The 21,973-nt window shown below is 40.6% G+C and overlaps 1 protein-coding gene across 2 annotated transcripts in view; it reads left to right on the top strand.

Annotated features, from left to right (window-relative positions):
- The window catches only part of LOC117413995 (plexin-A1-like), a 205,551-nt gene that overhangs the window by 13,662 nt on the left and 169,916 nt on the right, over window positions 1–21,973 (top strand). For both annotated transcript variants that reach the window (XM_058999470.1, XM_058999471.1), the window contains exon 2: window positions 7,763–9,084. In XM_058999470.1, coding sequence (XP_058855453.1) covers window positions 7,915–9,084 — 1,170 coding nt within the window. In that variant the 5' untranslated portion in view covers window positions 7,763–7,914. The remainder of the gene's footprint in view (window positions 1–7,762; window positions 9,085–21,973) is intronic.

The following is a 21,973-nucleotide window of genomic DNA, read 5'->3' as shown; positions in this document are numbered from 1 at the left end:
CAAAAAAAATGAGTCCAAACAACTTACTGAATTTTGGGCCTTTGACATGATTCCACAGTTAGGAATGTGTGTACAGTAATTGGTTAGCATACAAAACAGGACGGCTGTCGGGAGGGTTGCATGATGATTGGAAAATTTACACAAATTATATGTGAAGTCCCTGGAGCACTTGTTTGTTTGAAACCAGTGACGTTTTTGTGCTGTTATTCACAGCTGGAATGCACAAGGAAGAGCAGGAGACTCTGATAAATCTGATGGCCTTCCAGCTTGGCATGTAGGCTGTCGGCCGGTTCCAAAACAATATGTGTGTGTGTGTGTGTCTCTCCATGTTTCTAAAGGCTCTGGACTACAATAGCTTTTAGAAGGAAACTGCAACCATTTGTTTCCACAGCCAAGGTCATACACTCTACTGCACCAATATTTATAGGTTAAAATAGGAGAAATTACAACTAAGATTGCCTTTTGAGAATGTAAACAAACTGGACTAAAGGACATCTTTGTAAAAAGACTGCACAGAAGGCTAAACTAAAGAAGAAAGTGTGTAAATAACAGGTAACACTGAGCCTGAATGCTGTACTGTCTATTCCTCTTTTGCCAAGTTTTGTTTTAAGGATATTAGTCATATTTGGTTTGACCCTGACAAGTGTAAGTTATGTATTTTATTACTGTAGCACTTAATCTACAACTAATCTGGTATGGTTATCCCAAATCCAATACACAGAGGCAATTATTGGCAATTACCTAGATTGTTCTTATTGTTCTGCTTGGTTAAAAAAGCGTGGTCAGGACATCTAGTAAATTAGTTTCACTCTAGAGTAAGAGCTTGTTTTTTTGCTAGTAAAATGTTAATTTGCATGCATGTGCTTCAAAACGAATGAATAGGGAGTCTTCTCCTGTCTGTCATCTTTCCCCTGTTATGTACGATACGTAAAGCTTTCAGCTTGAAGACAGCAGGTGATTGAGTTTCTTCTTGGAGAAATAAATTGTGTGATAGATGACATCTTCCACAGAGAAACCGGTCTGCCGTCTCGCTTTCAGACTGGAAATCCAGGATAAGAAACCCGCTGTGATGTCATTGACTCCTGCTCTGGCTGTGCGAGTACCCGTTAATGGAGTTTTACTAGTTCCTGTTTGGCTTTTAATTATATTGGGGTTATTTTATATAACTTAATGTGTTGGCTGATTTTAAGTGATACCCCCTGGTGATTGTTGGTTATGTTTCTGTTATTGCAAACCCAAAGTTTAATGAACCCGAACAATAAGAAAAAAAGACTTACTAAAACAAGTCTTTTTAATTGGTTTCCATTGACGGTATTCCAGTTATAAAACTGAACACGCAGGATGCCAGTATTGTTTCACAGATGGACTAATAGCAGAAAGAATGGTTTTTAACCCATGTTTGGTAGAAGTCTCCCATATAACTATGCTTTTAATTACGACAATAAATTGTGCGTGACTCTTCTGATTTTTAAAGCTTCAAGTTGAAATCCCTCATGCGTTTCCTTTTACATGGCAAAGTCATTGTTCTGGAAACACCTCTAACAAAATTTAACTGTTTCCTTCACTTTGACCTGTGACCTATGATGGCTGCCATATTGGGTGTGTCTTTTTGCTCTCTACTTGATAGATTCCTAAGTGTTTTAGCTGTGTAAAGAAAATGCACATCAAACACAAATTGCTGTAATAGCTGTGGTGTGCAATGCATGCTCTGGTAATTCAAACAGGCAGGTGGTCAACCGGCCCCAGAGTACTCATATTAGACATGCATCTACGCTGAGTCAAGACCAAGACCAATCGCACAGCATCACTAGCAAAAGACATCTGTGCTAGTAATTATGCCGTTTGTGCTCCGGAATGTGGAAGAGGTATCTCTGTAAATGGGTCTCCTGTTTCCCTTCACAACTGAAGGACTCCAGCTATGGGTTAACAGACCTGTGTTCCTCCAACAGTTGAGCAACTGCAGCCAACATCAAATTCGGATTGGATTTAACTGCACCTTTTAATTTTAAATGCTCCAATTAAGCTCTCTTGTAATTGCTGCTTTGTGCTTTCTATTGAAGTAGCCCTTTTTAACTGTGTGTTGATTTGGTTGTCTATGAAGTGTTAGACTGACTGACTGTTGTGTCTCCCATGCCATTTTATAAATGCTTTTTTATACAAGTATACAATTCAGAAGAGAGTTCGGCTAATGCCTTCATCTGTGTGACCTCTCGTTCAAACCTTTATCTGCTTGGCCTGTTTCGGATGAGAAGTTTCAGCATTTAATGTTACAGATGATAGTACAGTTAACTGAGGATGCAAATTAGATTAGATTAGATGTCCTGATTTGAGTTTGTTTAAAACTTAGCTGTTTTTCTGGCTTATCCGTGCCATTTTCCCTGAGGGCTTTCTGGTATTCTTTCTGCCTCCATCAGCCCTCGCTTCAAATACTCTGGACTCACTTCCTGAACAAGCCCCACAAGTGGGAGCTGTGAGGCATGTTCAATGCCTGACATCACTTGTGGCATGGAGAGGTGCTCATTTAGTATTGACTTCCAAAGACCCACACCCCAGCTGCCATTGATGTTGAGACTATGCACCTGTTGTGCAATGTGTAGTTACTTTTAAATACTAATCCTCTGGTCCTTAAGTCTGTTCTTACAATCCAAGTATCACATTTCCAATACACGTCTGTTTATTTGGCTTAATGTTTTTAAAGTTCTTTTAAACCTCTCTGTCCTGTGGCTTTCATTTTTTTTCTTGTAGTTTTAGAACCTGTTTATCAGGCTATCCTAGTCTACCTAACAACAGAATCAATTCCAGTTAAGTCTGGAAAGACCTGTATCTTTATTTGTAGTAACAGTTGATCTTTATTTGTAGTAACATAATGCTGCACATAGTCTGGTTTTGGGCCTGCATATACAGCTCCTTTGAGGGATGTTTACTAAACTGATATAGCTTGGTTGATTTGCTGCTGGCTTGCTATATGAATTTAGTTGCGTTTAGTATGTATCTAGTTGGTCATTTGCTCGTGTATGCAGGATTTTAATAGCCAGTTTCCCACTTTGCGCTCTACAAGTGGAAATATAAATTTTACTATGGACACCAGTTGTTGTGAAATGGGGTTCCATTATTGAGAACACTAACCATGGAATGCAGCATTTTCACAGGAACACACAACACAACCTGGCATCCACCAAAATTGTGTGTGTGTGTGTGTGTGTGTATCTGTATTGCTATATATATGAGAAATCAGCCATCAAAACACCAAGGTGGTCTTAGACAGTCCCAATATCACAGATATACGAATGTCCTAAGAGCCAGATTTCAAAAATGGTCCCGTAAAAAGCTTTAAAAGGTACATCAGCACTACATGAAAAATAAAACATAAACTATCCCACCTTCCTATTCCGAATGTATTTGGTCATTGTATAGTAATCGGTATGAGTCCAAACATTTGCATAATGCCACACTGCCGATGTCCAAAATCATTCTTCTGGAGCATCTCCTCTGAGCATATAATATATATATATATATTACATACACAGTCAACCTTCCTTTATACCACCAGGTAAGGCCATGGGCAAAAACAGGCAATAATTGTCCTTCCATTAACAGTATATGCCTCACTTAGGCGAGAACATTTGCGATGTCTTGCTGACTTGCTTTCTTATTTTCAGATGCATACATGCAGGTTTTTTTTTCTTTTACTCTGGTGTTAACTGTAGGATATATCTATCTCTCTCTCTCTATATCTCTATATAAAAACAGCTAATTGACAAACTGACTTCGTATTACTCTAGTATTAAACCAGCTGTGAACTAATGAAATGCTGAATTGTGTGCCATTTTTTTCCCCCAGGTATTTTGGATACAGAATGACACAATACTCTATTTTGCTGTGGTGCCATGTTACCAGAAACTGCATGCATTTATACTGATTTATTTATAACATTTATTTCTAGAGGGTAACCCACATTCCCAGCGCCTGAGCCATTAAACATTACTCTCCAAGCGCACATGCTTTTTCATAAAGCAAAGTGTAGAAAAAAACACATGTCATTATAATAGCAGAACAGTATCATAAAATAAAAACTAAAGTGCTTCAAACCTTGAAATAAACTGACGGCTAAATATTGCAGCAGTCAATCCATGTCAACAGCCGTGTTCAGGTAATTCCTTTAGAAAACACTAGCCATTATTTGCTTTAACAACCTCTGTTGAACACCACTGAAATGTACAGAATTGAATGGCCTGTGAATTCGGCGCTTCAATCTCGCTGATCTTATCTGAAAAACAGATTGTTGCTTCTGTCTGGACAGCAAATGGCTGCTTAGCATAGTCAATTTTGGGGAAAATATCAAGTAACCAGTTTTCTTTTTGGCCAGGTCTGCTGGCAGTATTTAAAGTGTATGCATTTTGAGGGATTCATTAAAACTGTGTGCCTGTAAACAAACCTATAAAATTCAGTTTCTTGTTCTCTGCACCTTTATAAAAGACAGGCCCCACTGCAGAATGCTAATGGAGAAAAGCAAAACCCGTCCCAGATGTGACCTACATGTTAAAAATGTAATGTATATAAATTTGCTTAAGTACAAGTCACTTTTTGTGCGGGTGCTGTAATTGATATGCCATGTGCAATAAATCATGGCATTGCTATAGTATTCAAGCTATTCTCCCAGTAGACAGGTTTACTGATGGTGTCTGGAACCTGTGGTTTTGCTCAATCCAAATTCAATCCGCGGGTCTGTAAGCTAGCCAAACAGTGTTTCTTTAGCACCCGCAGGTACTCCAAGTTTTCTAGCTTGACGTTGTTTTGGCCTAGACACACTTTTTGGATAATTTGGGGGGGAAATGGCTGGCTGCTCCTTCGAGTTGGTGGGAGTTTACAACCGGTTTTCAGTCAGTCAGTCAGTCAAATTCTGTTTTGCCCAAGGAGGAACATATATTTGCAGTCATTTTTATGAACAAAACTAAACTTTCACATAAAAAAACCCTGAATAGGGTCATTGTATCAGTTCCCCGTTGGCTCTAATACGAAGCACAAACATTGAAATGTGTAGTTTAGGTATAGTATAGGTCAGTGATAATGACACTGTTGGGGGGGTCGGATTTAAATAGTGCATATGATCCATTAAGGATTTGGTAATCATTCCAGTGTTTCATAGGTTCTGTAGCATTTGCATGCAAGTCAAATGCATATCTAACTATGGTGCCACAATATGATGGTGAGTCATATTTGGCCATAGAGCTCTACAGTATTACTTAACCTGCGCGGGTCCGATTTTTACGACCCGCTTCCGACCAGGACCTGACCCGCACCCGCAACCCGCTGCAACACTGTCTTCTTACCCACAACCCAACCCGACCCGACCCACTTTTAATAAGACCTGCAACCCGACCCAAACCCGTAAGTGTTTGTCCTTTACCTACTGCCTGCGTCCACTGACTCTCACACTCCCACATTAACACACAGATATCTCTGCCATTCTCCACAGATTGAGTTTACACAATAGGCTATACAGCGTGGTAGCTTTCTCTAGTGGTCTGGATATATTTTAACATATTAACTATCTCTACTTACTTTACAATAAAATACCTGTCTATTCCTTTCGTGTCACCAGTTGTGCTTTCACAGAGATGATGTACCAGTTTTGTGGCTGTCGTTCACAAAAACATAATGACAGCTTTTACAAGCAACAAATCCAGTCCCGTTCATTATTTTAATTCGTTATGATTCCAAAATAATTCCACGCTTCTGATTTACATCTCAAACTATTATCCACTACATGATATAAACCCTGCGCTATCTTTTGTTTCACTTCATTCACAAACATTTTTAATATCACCAAGCAGACGTGATAAAAAGATCTTGCAACATATCAAACAAGCGAGAACAACACTGCTTAGTCAGCTGACTCCTCCCTAATCGCCTCCTACTTTAGTGCAGGAAGGTCACCCGTGGGTACTGGACCCGATTCGATGCAGGACTCTATCTTGGTACCTGGGGCTAGATAATAGAGGATGTCTCTGTCTGTGTGTGTGCTGTTATGCAGCATGTATTTGGTGGAATGTAAATACAATTTTACGGTTTTAATTAAATGAGTCCAGCAATGTTTTCAAGAAGCCTTTTTGTCTTGCCAGCTTTAGCTTCACAAACAAGGACAAATTAGGGGAACTGCAGTTTAAAATTTTAAAAAAATTACATCATGTGACAAATGCCAGCTCATACAGTAAATGTTTTGTTCTATTCAGATAAGATTCTGGAGTCTAGAGAGCAGACTTGATGCTTTTCACTGTAATGACTTTCCACTTGCCATTTGATGGGTGTAAAAGAATCGGGCAGTGTGGCTTTCATTTTTATCCTTTTTTTTTTTTTTTTTTTTTTAACCAGTTCAGGACCAAGCATTTCAGTGGGATGCTCCCCCAGGACCATACGCTTTTTGGCTGTAGTTGACTCTCTTCCTATAAAAATTAATATTTTACAGTAGCATCTTGCAAATGGTGTCCTTTTTTCAGAACACTCTGGGGAACATTATAAAGTACTTCTGAAACCATACAAACTTTTTGCTTTTTTTTTCCAAGACAATATTATTTTTTTAAGTTAAGTCATTTTTATTATCTATTCTGCTTAGAGATACATGTATAAAAATGCGTTATTCTATGACCCGAGGGACCTTACAATACTGTAAAGTTTTGTTGAAAAATATTGATGTGATTTCAAAGACATAATACACGTTTATTCTCAGGGTCTTTATAAGCAATATTGGACACTACTCTTTTTCTTCTCAAAATAAATATTTATAAATAAAATAATAGCTACTCTTTTCATTATTATCTGTAATAAGGGGGAAAAAACGTACCTGATATGTTTAGTGCATTAAAATAGTATATGCTTATATCCACTTGTTTCTTGATATTTACAAATGTTGACAGAATGAATGTTCTAATATAATTCTAAGTCAAACACAGTGTTTGCCCCTTTTTTTTCGCTCCAAAGAAGTTCCTGTGATGTCTTGTTTCTGCTTTTGTCTCTGCGGGCTGCTGTAAACTGTCTCCACCCTTTAGACACCAAATGCCCCTCTCAGTGATGTCACACGAAAACAAAAATCTATCAGGAATTGAATGTCATTCCCTCCCCTATCCACTGATGTGTGTTTCAAGCCTGTACTTCAAAGTATGGTGGCCCTGTAAGTCAAAAAAACACAATACTTTTTTTATCGTGTTAACACACTCCCGATCCTTAAAGGGTTAATATGGGAACTCAAATTTAAATATTTCCTTCCTTTGAAACAGCATGTTTAGTATTTATTTTTAAATGTGACATTTTCATGATGTAGGGCTGATGTTGCCATAAGGACAGATTTAGAACATCTTTCTTTCTGGTTTAAGACTCTCAATAACCTTTGGATGGCGGTTATTTTTCTCTTGAGGGTGGCTGTTTTTTATGGTATGATATGGTTTGGATAAAGGCATCAGACAAATAAATTAATGACAAATAATAATGGTTTCACTGCCTTAATCAGAATTGAAGATATACCTTCTAGTCATTTCTTGGTTGCACCTAGTGTTTTTTGCATATTTTTCCATTTTGCTTAATGGGAATCTACATGGCGTCCCAGGCTAGCCATCTATTCTCCAAATTAAAAGCTGTTAAGAATTTCCCTTAAGGCCCAGTCGGTTTATTTTTGTTTTTGGCACAACAGCCCAGGCTTTTAAATCGACAATGCATAATCAATATGACATGTTCCATCATATTTCATTATGTGCTTTTTCCCTTGCAGGTATCTTCGTTTGGCCACTGCAGACGATGCGATAGATAACAGATCCAGATAAAGAGAAAAAGACGTTGGATCAATAAGTTATTTATTTTATTTAATTTAAAATTAAGCAGCAGAAGGGAGAGAACTGCTCACCCATAAAACACCCAGAGAAAATGAAGACACTTTTTGACAAAAATCCCTGGCCATTCTCGTACCTGTGGAGTCTTTTAATTTTAGGGGTGATAGCCTCGGCAGTGGCAGAGGGGACCCCATCACTTTTCAAAACTTTCTTCACCCAAGACTGGGGCCTGACGCACTTGGTGATCCACAATAAAACTGGGGAAGTCTATATAGGAGCCGTCAACAGGATTTATAAGCTTTCAGACGACCTCACTCTCTTGAGGACTCACATGACTGGCCCGGTAGATGACAATGAGAAGTGCTATCCTCCTCCCAGTGTCCAGTCGTGTCCACATGGTTTGGTAGTCACCAACAATGTCAACAAACTCTTGCTAGTGGACTACACTCAAAATCGCATCATTGCATGTGGTAGCGCCTCTCAGGGAATCTGCCAGTTTCTGCGGCTGGACGACCTCTTCAAGCTTGGGGAGCCCCACCACCGCAAGGAACACTACCTCTCCAGCGTCAATGAGTCTGGCACCATGTCTGGCGTTATCATCAGTGGACCCAATGAGCTCAAGCTCTTCATTGGGACCCCCATCGATGGCAAGTCGGAGTACTTCCCTACCCTCTCCAGCCGGAAGCTCAAGGTCAATGAGGAAGACGCTGAGATGTTCAGCTTCGTCTACCAGGATGAGTTTGTGTCCTCCCAGCTCAAGATCCCCTCCGACACCCTTTCCAAGTTTCCAGCATTCGATATCTACTACATCTACAGTTTCAGCAGTGAACAGTTTGTCTATTACCTCACCCTCCAGCTGGACACCCAGCTGACTTCTCCAGACGCTAGCGGGGAACAGTTTTTCACCTCCAAGATCGTTCGCCTATGTGTGGACGACCCCAAGTTTTACTCCTACGTGGAGTTCCCCATCGGTTGCAAGAAGGACGGAGTGGAATATTTTCTTATCCAAGATGCTTATCTTAGCAAGCCCGGCAAGCACTTAGCTAGGTCGCTGGGGATCTCGGAGAAAGAGGACATCTTGTTCACAATCTTCTCGCAGGGTCAGAAGAACCGGGCCAAGCCACCCAAGGAGTCGGCCATGTGCCTCTTCACCTTGCGCAAAATCAAGGAAAAGATCAAGGAGCGGATTCAGTCCTGTTACAGAGGAGAAGGCAAGCTGTCCCTGCCCTGGCTGCTGAACAAGGAGCTAGCCTGCATCAACTCGGTAAGTGAATGAAAGATTTTTTTTTATTATTATTATTATTACATTTACTTTACAAATATAGTGCTAGCAAAGAAATATTGGCATGCACTGTTGTCTTCCTTAACTTAATTGTATAGTCCCTAGAATCTTTTCAGATCTGGTTTACTACCCTTTATTGCCTTATGTACCATTTCCTCCCCCCCCCCCCCAACTTCCCTTATTGTGCAGTTGAACTTTCAAAGTCTCATATTGGAGCCATGTTGGTCCACAGCTAGTGTAGTCCCCCTGTTTTCTTTGCTTGACAGCTGATCCTTTTCAAGTGAGGATTTTTCTGAACAAATGTTGTTCTATAACATTACAGCTAGTCACTCTTGCTATTTATTTTTCAATACTGGCTGTCTAATTGTGAAGGACATTCCTACCCTTGCGAATGTCATATCCTTACAGGACGGTTCCTGGTGTCCCATGTCTTGTAACGTAACACGCCCCTATGTCTGCATCCTCCCAGTGGGCCAGGGATTTCATCCACTGAAGGAGGTGTAGACTAGCTGTTAATGCTTATCTGTCCAGGATTTAGCCTTAATATTTATTCAGATAGTACATCATTAGCAAGTTCTTTGGATTTACCGTGTGTCACTTAGTTTTCTCTGCTCCTCCATGCTAATTAATTTATATTATCTTCATGCTGTCTCTCAGTCAATGATCCCAGGGGAAATTTGAAAGCTCTGCCATCGAAATGCATACAGACAGGGAGATGTGGGACAGCATCCGACATGCTGCTGTAGCAAACCAGCTGCATAATACAAAGTGTGTATGAGGGCTTATTCTTCCTATCTCCTCGCCTCAGACCTAGTGAGTAAGGATGGGAATCTAAGTTGAGGAGTTGAGTTACACTGATCCAACTACTCGGGTAACATTGCCTTAGCTGCTTATGCCTTTTGTGGTGAGTCCTCGGTGTTTGCCTTTACTTGAATGTTCCATGGCATACATTTATGTATGAAGGCATGCATCTTCTATGGAAATGTACTGTATGTATTGTTAATGGTTTATGGTCATATACATATGAAAAGGGGACCTAGACCCAGTGACCCCACCCAGTTCAAGAAATTCATAAATAAAATATAAGCAGTTATAAGATGTTGAAAGTTTGAAATTAATTTAAAGTTTATCCCCCTACTTACCAGTAAAGAGTTATTTATTTATTTATTTATTTATTTATTTATTTATTTTATTTTTTTTATAATTGTGGCTGATGCAGTTTTTATGGGGATATATTCCTATCCCATTGAAACCTGCTGTGTATTATACCTGTCAAGCTGGGGTGTGTGTGTGTGTGTGTGTGTGTGTGTGTGTGCATTATATTGCCCCTGGAGCCAAACTGATCCACACACAGAGCAGCATATAAATTCAAGTGGTGTAATATAAATACTTGAGCCTAGCAGTGTGGTTATATGTACATAAAAAAATGCACCATAAATCAACTTTAAACACACCCGCCCCACTAACTGCCCCCCCCCCCCCCCCCCCCCAAACAAACAAAAAGCAGAAAGACTGTTTAACTAATTTTAAATGCACAATATAAACACCATCTCTCTCTGGGTACAAAGGTACTCTTCATAGACAGCTTTTATTTCATTGTCTTAACCAGCTATCTTGTCAAATGGCTTAGGCTGTATTGAGAACCGCAATGGGCAATTGAGTGACTTGGCTGGCTGCCAAGTGTTGGCTGCAGCGTTTTGAACTTGGAGGACTGGCTTCATCACAGGACTCAATCTTCAGGGTGAAACATAAATGTTTATGAATGTGTGTCTGCAGGCTTTGCTTTTTCAGGTTTATATCGGTAGCACATATTCAGTATGGTTAAAGATGTGACCAAATAAGACCTCATTAAAGATACCTGAACTCGACTGCTCCTGTTTTTTGTTCGATTCAGAACAAACAGGGGAACTGCCTAGTAAAGAACAGCAGAGAAATACCTGTAAAATGTACATCGCGGAGTACAGAATGCAGGCAATGAAAGCTTTGTTTGCAGACAAAAATATACAAAACAAATTAAAATATGCCGTTTTTAAGAATTGAAACAAAATGTGTCTCTTTCAAAATTGATAACAAACTGCATTAAAATGTATTGTATCTTTTTGGCATGTTTTATAAAGCATAAATAAGAAATACAGTCTAACAGGCAGCACAGGTACTGCTACTGTAAATTCAGTAGAGTCTGCAGCTACAGCAATCTTTGCATTTCAAAAACCGAAACGATGCCAAAGAGTTAAGCTAGTGCTAATGTCTTCGGTAATCTAGTGGGAATACCAGGGTATTTAAGCAGCTTATTGAAACCGAATAGGTCTGGGTTTACAGAGAGAATTTTCTTTGTGAAACAACACCTTGGTGCAGATGGTAAAATCTGTATGGCGGTGTTGCCAGCAAGAGGATTTGTGACACAACTCTACATTGAGCAAGGGGGAGGCAGAGTTGGACCTATGTTTTGGAAGACACAACCTGCTACATATGCTAGTTGTGGGGCTTATTTTTGTATGTCATCTATTGAAACCAAACTACTCTGCTTGCATGTTCATCACTCTCGCAGTCATGGTCACTACACTTTGTGAGGAGATTTTTCATTAACCCTAAGCGTTTCTGGTATTTGTAAAGCACTTTGCAAACCTCTGGCATTGTTGGGTAGGAACTTGAGCCTTTTAGAGACAACTTTATTCTAAAATCTAGGGATTGAGTAATGATAATGCATTGCTCCCTTGACTTTCATGCAATATATTGGAGGGGGGGGGGGGGGGGGTATTGGTTTCTTGACCACTGGTCATGCTGTTTTTTCAATACTGCACTAAAAAGTACAAGTTGTGCTATCTCAGGCTGACTGTTTTCCTTTTAGTATGTAATTGCTCACCAATTCAAAATGATGTCTACCACTGTAAGCTGTTAATGGTGTAACCTTTGCAGTAAAATCATTTTTTGTACCCTTTTAACAGCCCCCCTCGATTTTATTTTTTGTCATTGTCTTATTGAAAAGTCTCGACACTACACAACATTTCTCCCCATTCTGGGCAGCACGTGTCGGTCACACATACTGGACATTAATTATCCTTTCCTGGATAGAAAATCTGGTTTTCGAAATCCCACCTGTAGCACCATCTAGCTTTACTGACACAGATTAAATATTTCCTCTTAAAGGGACACTCGAGAATGAAGGAAATTATAAACTCCTTATTTTTTATTTTTGGGACAAATGTGTGTTTAGGCAAGCCCAGGTAATGTATTGGGTATCTGCTAGGTTAGACCTCAAACTCCAGGAAGGTGATTTATAAAACAGTTTTTGCATGCTATGGAGGCGTAATAATATTTCAAGGTGTTTCAAAACCGTGAATAAATGTGTGGTTAATACAGCCAAACCATATTAATCTTCCTTTTCCCTGTCAACTCCCTCATTGCTCTTGCAAATGGACTGCAGGTGGAAAAGCAAAGGTAGGCACAAGCATGACAAGTTCAGTACTCCACATACCCATCACATTTTCAATTTTCACTTTTTATAGGACCTTGACACATGAAGTGTATCGCGCAGAATGAATCTCCGTGCTGCATACACACAGCATTCTGTTTTCAGTTCCATGCTCAAATTGTTATACACTGCATTTCATCTAACAAGAGTGGTAGCAAATTTGACCACAAATACATCAGACACGCGCAAGAACATTATAAACTGGATAACGGCTCACTGCCTGAAATGTACCAAAAAAACGGTATACTGCGTCTTTAGCTTTTTTCACAACACACAATATATTTGTTATGTCTTGGTAGGTCCAGATGCACATGACATGCCTTGGTTATCAAAATAGCTGAGCAAACAGAACAGCTCCAATAAATGCACTCGCCCTCATTATCCTGCTGTCTGTTTCAGCACTGGCGTGGATATAAGGCTATTACACTTTGGCTGGCAGCGAGGTTTGACCCAATTAGAATCACCTTCGTTCTACTGTCTACCCTATTATCACAAGCAGAACTCCTGGCCGCCAGAACACTGAGTTGACTGCATGCATTTGAACATAATAACTAAGCAAACGAGAGAGAGGGGGAGGGGGAGGCTTTAATTCATATTCTTGCAAACGAAGAAAAGCACACGAAAAAGCTTTCCTAAGCACTTTTTTCTTTTTTTGTCTGTCAAGATTTTTCCATTTTATCCAAAAGGCCTGATCTGTGGATGTTTTCCTGCCAGGTGTCCTTAGTAACAGCACTCTGGGGGAAGGGGAGGTGGTGCTGCTGTTAAGGAAAACCAACTTTTTCCTCTACTGACATGACATTCCATTCATGCATTTTATTAAATGTGTCTGCTGAGCTGCACTGGCAGAGCCAGTGTCAACATTCTCCTCTCCTTCCCCCTCCCCCATCTTACCCCAGTTGGCCTTGCAGTAATGCTCACTAAAGTGTTTCAGAATGAGGACAAATGACTTGAATAAAGGGTCACTGGTTTTGGACTTTGTGCAACACTTTCTATGGACTGTATCTGATCTCTGTTCAATCTGCCAACTATTGGTGTCTCCCACATGATCTGTGTGTCTCTTTTGACAGGTTTAATTTTTAAGGCCTGTTCTTGTAGCAGATGACCTACAATTTTTACCTGCAAAGACTAGAGAAATATAACTCAAGAACAGCTATTCTCATTCTTCTGTTTCTGCTTCGTGTCCAGTGAATCTCGACATCATAGCCTTAAAGTTGGTTTGCACCCAAACATGGAAACATAGAACCTTTTTAAAGTACCTTCTCAATACTTTCCATCAATTGTTTTGTATTTAGAATATTAGACTAGGGTCCTGGTTTATAATACAGAAATAACACTATGTAACACAATTTTTGTTCCTGGGTAGTAAGTGTTATTTCCTAATTGCTTATGCCTCAAAAGTATAGAAAATGGCTATTATTCCCCACAAACTTTGCTTTTGTGACCAGGACAGTGATATTTTGAAATGTACCTATTTCCAATGAGAAAACGGGCGAATTTGTGTCTCTTCGTTCACATAGTCAGAAAAAAACAACATATGAATCCAAATTAACATGTATTTATACTAAAGTAATAAAAAATGACTACAAAAGATTTAGAAGTGAGTAGTTTTTTGAGATTTACGATTATACTGTAAATCACTTTCACGAATCAGCCCCCAAATGTAGTCTCCCATCATGTTCTCGTTATACTGTCCTTGGTAGCGGAGTTCAAAGTCCAGTATATCCTGGTGGAAGCGCTTGTCTTGCTCCTCCGAGTACGCTCCCATGTTCTGTTGTGCCGTAGTTCTTCACCAGAGTCTCAACCAGCTCCACATAGTTTTCGGCCTTGTGATTGCCCAGGAAGCCCCCAACCACTGCGACAAAGCTGTTCTAAGCCGCTTTCTCCTTACTAGTGAGCTTCTTGGGGAATTCATTGCACTCCAGGATCTTCTTTATCTGTGGTCCAACGAAGACATCGGCTTTGACCTTTGCCTCAGACAGCTTAGGGAAGAAGTCTTGAAGGTACTTGAAGGCTGCCGACTCCTTATCTAGAGCTCTGACAAATTGTTTCATAAGGCCCAATTTGATGTGCACTGGTGGCATCAGCACCTTCCGGGGGTCCACCAGTGGCTCCCACTTGACGTTGTTCCTCCCCACAGAGAACTCGGTCCGCTGTGGCCAGTCCCGTCTGTGGTAGTGCGCCTTGGTGTCCCTGCTGTCCCAAAGGCCATATCCTTGATGCTCATCTTGATAAATTCAAGGAGAACATGGGAGCATATTCGGAGGAGCAAGGCGAGCGCTTCCACCAGGATATGCTGGACTTTGAACGCCGCTACCAAGGACAGTATAACGAGAACATGATGGGAGACTACATTTGGGGGCTGATTCGTGAAAGTGATTTACAGTATAATCGTAAATCTCGAAAAACTACTCGCTTCTAAATCTTTTGTACTCATTTTTGTATTACTTTAGTATAAATACATGTTAATTTGGATTCATATGTTGTTTTTTTCTGACTTTATGTGAACGAAAAGACACAAATTCGCCCGTTTTCTCATTGGAAATAGGTACATTTCAAAATATCACTGTCCTGGTCACAAAAGCAAAGTTTGTGGGGAATAATAGCCATTTTCTATACTTTTGAGGCATAAGCAATCAGGAAATAACACTTACTACCCAGGAACAAAAAAAAAATAAAAAATGTTACACAGTGTAATAGTAGCAGATATTATTATTATTATTATTATTATTATTATTATTATTATTATTATTATTATTATTATTATTAATAATTATTTTAGTTTTCAGAACAATGTTCTTGGGATGTAAGTAATCCCTAACAAGGCGGTTTGATGCAAATGAACTAATTGTCAGTGTAATTATTTATTGATGCTGAGGAAGCAATCGCAGCCGTTGCAGTTGTTGTAGTCAATGCATACAGCTGTATTTGTTGTTTCTCATAGTTTGCTGAAACAGAGCCGGAAGAGTCTGGCGAGAACGAACAATGATGATAAACATTCATCTTTTCCATATTCATCAGCTCAAGATGCATTTAAGCTCCTGCATCCCAGAGAAGAATGCAAATGTCACTTAGAAGGGTCGGGTTAGCGGTGTGGTTCACACGATTTATAGTAGATTAACAGCTGTCTGTTTTCTGGGAGCTCACTTGTTTTAATTATCTCTGTGGAGGAATAGCATGGTGCTAGGATGCTAATCATTTTGCTGTTAGACAGTTTTTTTTTTGGTGGGGGGGTGCAGGCCTATTTTGGGTTTTTTTAAAAATATATTATAAAAAGCTTATTCATAGCCAGCTGTAGTCATATGTTGTTGTTGTTGAAGCTGACACCCTGGGATCCTTCAAGAAGCTGCTTGATGAGATTCTGGGATCAATAAGCTACTAACAACCAAACGAGATGGGCTGAATGGCCTCCCCTCATTTGTAAACTTTCTTATGTGTTCTTATAAGGCGGGCTTTTTTTCTTTCTTTTTTTTTTTGAGAAGATTGGATAATGTTGCATATAGAAGAATAAATAGATACACATGGATAAAATATGCTCTTTGTAGGGAGAGGTTAGCATTTACATAGTTCGATACAGTGCCAGCAGTACTTGTTCTGTCAGTACCCCACAGGAGCTATGAAACTACATGGCGAAAGAGTATAAACAGTTTCAAATTTATGATTTCCATTACACGAGAGTAGATGTTAAAACTTCATGCTGATTTGAACTCGGCTCTCGCCAAGATAAGCACCAACTAAGACGTAGCTTTACAGTAAACTAATGTGATCCATATGCGTCTCCATCCATTTACGTTTCCTTCCATATGATGATGTAGATATCCTTCTGTCTGGTGTTGATGGCTGAAGTGTAATGCTGGCTCCAGGGATCAGCTTATTTTGCCTCCCTGGCGCATCAGCACACACAACGGCTGCGATGCTGGCTCCGGGGATCAACCACAGTGCGGCCTCCCCAGCGCATCAGCATGACAACCGTCTGGATTGAGCTAAGTAGGGTACATCTCTGGGGTCTTCAAGTGGGCACCTTCCATCCTCAGTGTTTCGTCGACTAGCCCATGACACCTCAAGAGGGCTCGACGGTGATTCTGGCGTCCCAGCATCACCCCCCTCCGTCCCCCACTCAACTCAGCCCAGCTTACTTACCTGTACATCAGCGTTTCTTTCTTTCTATTGTGCTTGAGATCCCCAGCCAGAATCTTTCCGTCTCAACCACAGCCAGTTGCTGCTCCTCTCTGCTGCTTCAGATAAGTTCTTCACTGTGCGACGCAACTCTTGGCCACTGAATCCGACGTCTCTGAGAAACCGGGTTGTAGAGTGTGCCACAAATCCTCGACAACCCACTTCCACTGGGTAAACCCGAACTCTCCATCCTCGCTGTTCCGCTTCAGTGGCTAGTTGAGCATACCGCAGTTTCTTCCTCTCATACGCCTCATCTACAGCATCCTCCCATGGCACTGTTACCTCTACCAGGTGAACAAGGCGTGCTGATCCAGACCACAAGACAATATCTGGTCGAAGGTTAGTGGTGGCAATCTCAGGTGGAAAAATAAGCCGTTGACCAACATCTGCCAGCATTTTCCAGTCTCTAGCAGCTTCCAGTTGTCCTGGGCGAGGATTGGTTTTAACACCTTTTCTTGGTGGTTGCTCTCCTGGGCGGAGGAATGTTGTCTTTTGTGTGTAATGTTTTGATGGAACAGGTGACAACTTATTGGTCATGTTACGCTTGTCTTCCAATGCTAAGGCCAAACATCGCAGCACCTGGTCATGGCGCCAAGTAAACCGTCCTTGGCTAAGAGCCACCTTACATCCTGTCAAAATGTGCCTTAATGTTGCAGGTGATGAACACAAAGGACATGAGGGATCCTCTCCTACCCAGAGGTTTAGGTTCTGTGGTAATGGGAGAACATCATATGTTGACCTGATGAGGAAACTGATCCTGCTCTGTTCCATTGACCATAGGTCTTGCCAGCCAATCTTGCGTTGTTCCACACTCTCCCATCTCATCCATTCTCCCTGTTTGGCCTGGGAAATGGCCTATATACACCTCATCCTCTCCTCCTGCTTTTGCACCTCGTTGATTACCAGCTTCCTCCTTTGAGCTGGGGCTGCCTTGTGCCATGTAGGAGGAGCTGAACTGAAACCAAGACCCCCTCTTCCATGCTGAACTTGCCCCATGATATCACCAATTCGAAGGGCAGCCTTTGCATCTTCCACAGCTTTCTTTGCCGCCCACTTTCTTCCAGTTTTCAACACAGGTGCTGCCTCCCTTACGCATTTGTCGCGTGACTCTACTAATGTCATTTCCAGTCTGCCCTTGGCGCACTTAAACTCCTCGGTTAGAGCAGAGACTGGTAGCTGCAGTATTCCTTTACCATAAAGTCCCACTCTGCTGAGGCAGCGTGGAACTCCCAACCATTTCCTGATGTATGAACTGATTAAAGCTTCCAGCTTCTCTACTGTTGTCAAAGAAACCTCGTACAGTCAGTGGCCACAGCAACCTCGGCAGTAGACCAAACTGAAAGCACCAGAGTTTTAGTTTACCTGGTAGAGCGCAGCTGTCTATGCTCTTCAACCCTTCCACTGCTTGTTGTCTAACTTCTCCCACACGAACTGTGTCCTTTAGATCCCCGTCGTACCATCTCCCAAGACTCTTCACTGGCTTCTCAGACACTGTTGGTATTGCCTCGCCATTAATGAAGAATGTTTTATCTACTACTTTGCCTTTAATTATAGAGATGCTCCTTGATTTAGTGGGCTTGAATTGCATTCGTGCCCATTCAATGTTATTGGTTAATTTGCCCAATAATCGATTAGTGCAGGCTACTGTTGTAGTCATGGTTGTCATGTCATCCATGTATGCTCGAATTGGTGGTAGTCGCATTCCAGAAGCCAAGCGCTCTCCTCCTACTACCCATTTTGATGCCCTAATGATTACTTCCATTGCCATGGTAAAAGCCAATGGAGAAATGGTGCATCCTGCCATTATACCAACCTCTAGGCATTGCCATGTAGTGCTGAATTCTGAAGTTGAAAACCTGAATTGCAAATCTCCAAAATAGGCTTTCACTAAATTTGTTATTGTCATAGGTACACTGAAAAAATCAAATGCTGCCCAAAGTAGTTCATGTGGCACTGAACCATATGCATTAGCCAAATCCAGGAATGTCACATGGAGCTCCTTCCTCTCCTTTTTAGCTGATTGAATTTGTTGCCAGATCACATTGATGTGTTCTAAGCAACCTGGGAAACCTGGAATGCCCGCTTTTTGTATTGAAGTGTCAATGAAGCAGTTCTTTAATAGGTAAGCTGACAATCTCTGAGCAATAATGCTGAAGAAAATCTTGCCTTCTACGTTTAATAGGGAAATGGGATGAAACTGACTGATGCTTGTAGAATCTTTTTCTTTAGGTATAAAGACTCCACCTGCTCGGCGCCATGCTCTTGGTACAACCTGTTTTTCCCATGCTACTTTCATCAATTTCCACAGAATTCGTAGAACTCCTGAAGCACTCTTGTACACTCTGTACGGAACTCCATTAGGCCCTGGAGATGATGAAGCCCTTGCTTTTTTCACAGCTTGCTCTATTTCTTTCTATTTCTAAACTACTGAAAACATTGGCCATGTCATTAGTCCAGTGTAGATTCCTTATTGTTCTCTGACCAAGCTCCCTTGAGTGTTTGTTGTGTGTTTATATACAGACGTGCTCAAATTTGTTGGTACCCCTCCACAAAAAACGAAGAATGCACAATTTTATTTGAAATAACTTGAAACTGACAAAAGTAATTGGCATCCACCATTGTTTATTCCATATGTAATAGAAATCAGACTTTGCTTTTGATTTTTTTATTCAACATAATATTGTAAATAAGAAAACAAATGAAAATGGCATGGACAAAAATGATGGGACCGCTAACCTAATATGTTGTTGCACAACCTTTAGAGGCAATCGCTGCAATCAAACGTTTTCTGTAGCTCTCAATGAGACTTCTGCACCTGTTAACAGGTAGTTTGGCCCACTCTTCCTGAGCAAACTGCTCCAGCTGTCTCAGGTTTGATGGGTGCCTTCTCCAGACTGCAAGTTTCAGCTCTTTTCATAGATGTTTGATAGGATTCAGATCAGGACTCATAGAAGGCCACTTCAGAATAGTCTAATGTTTTGTTCTTATCCATTCTTGGGTGCTTTTAGCTGTGTGTTTTGGGTCATTATCCTGTTGGAGGACCCATGACCTGCGACTGAGACAGATTTCTGACACTGGGCAGTACGTTTCGCTCCAGAATGCCTTGAAAGTCTTGAGATTTCATTGTGCCCTGCACAGATTCAAGGCACCCTGTGCCAGGCGCAGCAAAGCAACCCCAAAACATAACCGAGCCTCCTCCATGTTTCACTGTAGGTATGGTGTTCTTTTCTTTGAAAGCTTCATTTTTTCGTCTGTGAACATAGAGCTGATGTGACTTGCCAAAAAGCTCCAGTTTTGACTCATCTGTCCAAAGGACATTCTCCCAGAAGGATTGTGGCTTGTCAATATGCATTTTAGCAAATTCCAGTCTGGCTTTTTTGTGTTTTTCTGTCAAAAGTGGAGTCCTCCTGGGTCTTCTTCCATGGAGCCCACTTTTGCTCAAAAAGCGACGGATGGCGCGATCAGAAACTGACGTATCTTCACCTTGGAGTTCAGCTTGTATCTCTTTGGCAGTTATCCTTGGTTCTTTTTCTACCATTCGCACTATCCTTCTGTTCAATCTGTGGTCGATTTTCCTCTTGCGGCCACGCCCAGGGAGGTTGGCTACAGTTCCATGGACCTTAAACTTCTTAATAATATTTGCAACTGTTGTCACAGGAACATCAAGCTGCTATGAGATGGTCTTGTAGCCTTTACCTTTACCATGCTTGTCTTTTCTTTCTGATCTCCTCAGACAACTCTCTCCTTTGCTTTCTCTGGTCCATGTTCAGTGTGGTGCACACAATGATACCAAACAGCACAGTGACTACTTTTCTCCATTTAAATAGGCTGAATGACTGATTACAAGATTGGTGACATGTGTGATACTAATTAAAGAAACTAATTAGTTTGAAATATCACTATAATCCAATTATTTATTATCTTTTCTAAGGGGTACCAACAAATGTGTCCAGGCCATTTTAGAATATCTTTGCAGAATAAGCAATAATTCATCTATTTTCACAGCTTCTTTGCTTTATTCTATGACATACCAAAGGCATGCAAGTATACATGATAAAAATAGCTTTTAATTTCATCACTTTTCAGGAGGAATGAAGCATTATTTCAATGAGCTGTAAGGGTACCAACATATTTGAGCACGTCTGTATATAACCGTCCCTCAGGGCTGGAAATATCAAAGTATACTTTTTATAAGACCATAATCAAATATGGCAAAATTAATAACATGTAGATGCCTGCAGGGTTAAGATGGAAGGTATTAACCCAAACGTTTGTCTAAGTTTTTTTTATTTAATTTCAGAAGACAAAACATATTGGGATTAAAATTAAACCCTGTAAGATCTTGTTATATGGAGGACTGGGCTGTTAAATAGAACAAGCGGGACCTCACAAAATCATATTCCAGTATTAGTCGGGCTGCATCTCCACAGCCCTTTTTCAATGAAGCCCCACATACAATCCCTTGTTAACAGTGCCTACACTATGAACTGGCACAAACCTTGGTAGAGCTTTAGACCTAAAGTTGGCATTTCTTCCAGAGACACGCTGTGAGCTGCATTGATTGAGAAGTTCCCACTACAGGCCTGTTCCCTAGTTTGTATGTGTGAGACTGTCCAGTTCTTAAATGAGGCCTAGTCAGTTCTGAGGCGGTGATTTAGAACTGAGGATGTAAAGAAAGGGTCTTGCGTTCAGGCAGCCAAAGCGATCTGTCTCTGTCACCGCATCGATGTGATTTATGTGAAGAAAAATGGCTTGTAATGAGCCATTATCAGTATGAATATTTTAAAAAAACCTAAACAAAGTACAGACCTGTCTGTAAGTGGAATACAGAGTTGCCTGCTGCCTGTTTAATGAGCATTGAGTAATAATCCATATGTCTGGCAAACAAAACACCCCAGCAATTTGGTGAGGGTGCTGGGGGAGAGGGGGGTAAAGACAGTTTGACCCCATGACCTTGAGGATCAAACGGCTAAATTAAACCGTAGCTGATATCACAAACTTTGTATGCATCAGAAGAGGTCTAGCTGTCATTGCTTCTTCACATCTGTTGCCTAGTGTTTTGTTTGTTTGTTTGTTTAATTATTCATTCATTTATTTATTTATTTATTTATTTATTTATTTATGTATATATATCTGCATGCATGTTGCTGGTCTAAATCTTCCAAACATTATCCTTCTAATGATTTTAGCTTTGACAGTTCCGTGAGCAGGAGAACAGCCCTGCTT

This window comes from Acipenser ruthenus, chromosome 25, assembly GCF_902713425.1.
Source record: "Acipenser ruthenus chromosome 25, fAciRut3.2 maternal haplotype, whole genome shotgun sequence".
In the NCBI taxonomy this organism is placed as follows: domain Eukaryota; kingdom Metazoa; phylum Chordata; class Actinopteri; order Acipenseriformes; family Acipenseridae; genus Acipenser; species Acipenser ruthenus.
This window is presented reverse-complemented; position numbering and strand designations above follow the sequence as displayed.